Source organism: Triticum aestivum, chromosome 1B (genome assembly GCF_018294505.1).
Source record: "Triticum aestivum cultivar Chinese Spring chromosome 1B, IWGSC CS RefSeq v2.1, whole genome shotgun sequence".
Classification (NCBI taxonomy): domain Eukaryota; kingdom Viridiplantae; phylum Streptophyta; class Magnoliopsida; order Poales; family Poaceae; genus Triticum; species Triticum aestivum.
The window spans coordinates 561,692,514-561,694,483 of NC_057795.1; the positions used below are offsets into that span (position 1 = coordinate 561,692,514).

General features: G+C 49.4%; 1 protein-coding gene across 1 annotated transcript; it reads left to right on the top strand.

Annotated features, from left to right (window-relative positions):
- Positions 1–601: 601 nt before the first annotated feature.
- Positions 602–1,970, top strand: LOC123095082 (mavicyanin-like). The gene has a single exon (XM_044516913.1). It carries the CDS (start codon positions 1,362–1,364, stop codon positions 1,845–1,847), a length of 486 nt encoding a protein of 161 aa, XP_044372848.1. The 5' UTR covers positions 602–1,361; the 3' UTR covers positions 1,848–1,970.

Here is a 1,970-nt window from a genome sequence, read left to right on the forward strand (position 1 = left end):
AATAGTAATGATGTTGTAAACTTGATGTTCAAGTGAGAGCTTGAGTTGTATAGACCTCAAACTAAATGAGATGATGTTGTATCAAGTTGCAAGATAATTCAGCAAAGTGAATTAATATTTTGCGAGAGAAATTAGTCTCAATCGCAATGAGATTGTTTCGCGAGAGAAAAAAAATATTCTCAATCGCAAATCAGTACTCTAGAGGTACTAAATTTATCTTTGCAAGAGATAAAAACAAATCTCAATTGCAAATAATAGATGTAATGAATCTCAACATGTAAGAAACATGGAAATATATTACATCACGTTCTGAAATACAAGGTACTCTACAGAAACATAGTATTTAAGACAAATACTGGAAATAACAGGGTCAACACAGATCAACGCTACTACCTCCGTCTCGGTGAATAAGTCATTCGCGTAGTTCTAGGTTGACGATTTAACTATCTAAATATATATTATATGTGATAAAAAATATATATTTAGAAACTACATCGTTGTAGAAATCTAGTGATATACTTTTCATGACATATAGCACATATTTAATTCCTCAAATCAATGACCTAGAACTACGCGAATGACTTATTCACCTAGACGGAGGTAGTAGTAAATAGCATTGTTAACAGGAGCAATTTGCAAAATCCCTGAAATTGAAGGATGATGTGCGAATATTAGCCTGGACCACTGAATCAGCCTGTTTTGCTAATTCTAGTAACTGTAGGGATCTTAGTGTAAAGAGACGAAGAGATAATGTTCTCTATCGTGATTCCCTACGTGGGCACAAATCAATCGATTTGCTTCACAGAACCACCGCCTGGATGGTTCGAGCCACGCCGGAGGGACACCACGATGTTGGTCACCGCGGACCGCGCCGACAAATCCGCGGGGTGGGGAGCAGCGTGCAGCGCCATGTGGTCGCTCTCGCGGGCGTCACCAGTGGAGAATCCTCACTGGTGAGATGCAGGCCGTAAAGCAGCGCGGCCACGGCGAGGCGCGCGAGGGCGAGGCCTCGGCGCGGACAGGTGCAGCGGCGCCAAAGGCGCGGGCGGGCGCAGCGCGCGAGGGCGAGGGGGCCGGACGCGGTGCCGTTCGCGAGCCCGAGTGCCGCGGGGCTCCGTGAGCCGGAGCGGCCGGAGTGGCCGTTCGACGGAGTCGGGGACGGCAGGCGCGGCGGTGCGGCAGCGTCGCCCGGGACACGCGCGACCGTCGGCAACCTCTGGAGCGGCACGCCGGCTTCTGCTTCAACAACCGCTGGGGTCGGAGGCTGCATCGGCGGATCATGACGGGAAAGTCCTACTGGTGCTAAAGTTCATTTAATCCATGGGGCTAAAGTTCTTATCCTGATCACCGTGACCGTGGCCATGCTCCGGATGGTGCTCAGCGCCAGTCTCACGGTGGGTGTGCCGGCCGGATCATGGGACCTACAGACCAACTACACCATGTGGGCTTTGAGAACTAGGTTTACCATCGGCTATGAGTTCCAGTTTCAGTACTCCACCACCGTGCACAATGTGGTGGAGGTGAGAAAGGCTGGGTACGACGCCTACAACAGCTCCAGCCCCATCGCGATGTTCCTAACCAGCAACGATGTCGTCCCACTTGCAGCCATTGGGATGCGGTACTTCATTTGCGGCGTCCTAGGGCATCGCGTCGCCGGTATGAAGGTTCAAGTCAACGTGAAGTCGAAGGCAGTGTGGACAGTACGACGGTGCCGAGGGATGGGGAAGCGGCTCCGGTGCCGGTCCGAGACTATCTTAAGCTCGGCCATGACGGCTGGTATTGATCAGTCTGCGATGGCGCGACTAGGTCTGGCCTTTGTCGCGGCTGGTCTCGTGTTGTTCTATTAGTGATCGTCGATAATGGTGCTTTTTTCTTCTTAACGCGATGCGCATGCGTATTTGTGTATTATAAATTAATTCTTTTGTTAAATGTAATTTCTTCCATTATAATTGGATTTAACTTATATTCTT

Excerpts from the sequence above, each read along its gene's own strand:
- LOC123095082 (XM_044516913.1), top strand. The coding sequence starts at position 1,362 with ATGCTCCGGATGGTGCTCAGCGCCAGTCTCACGGTGGGTGTGCCGGCC.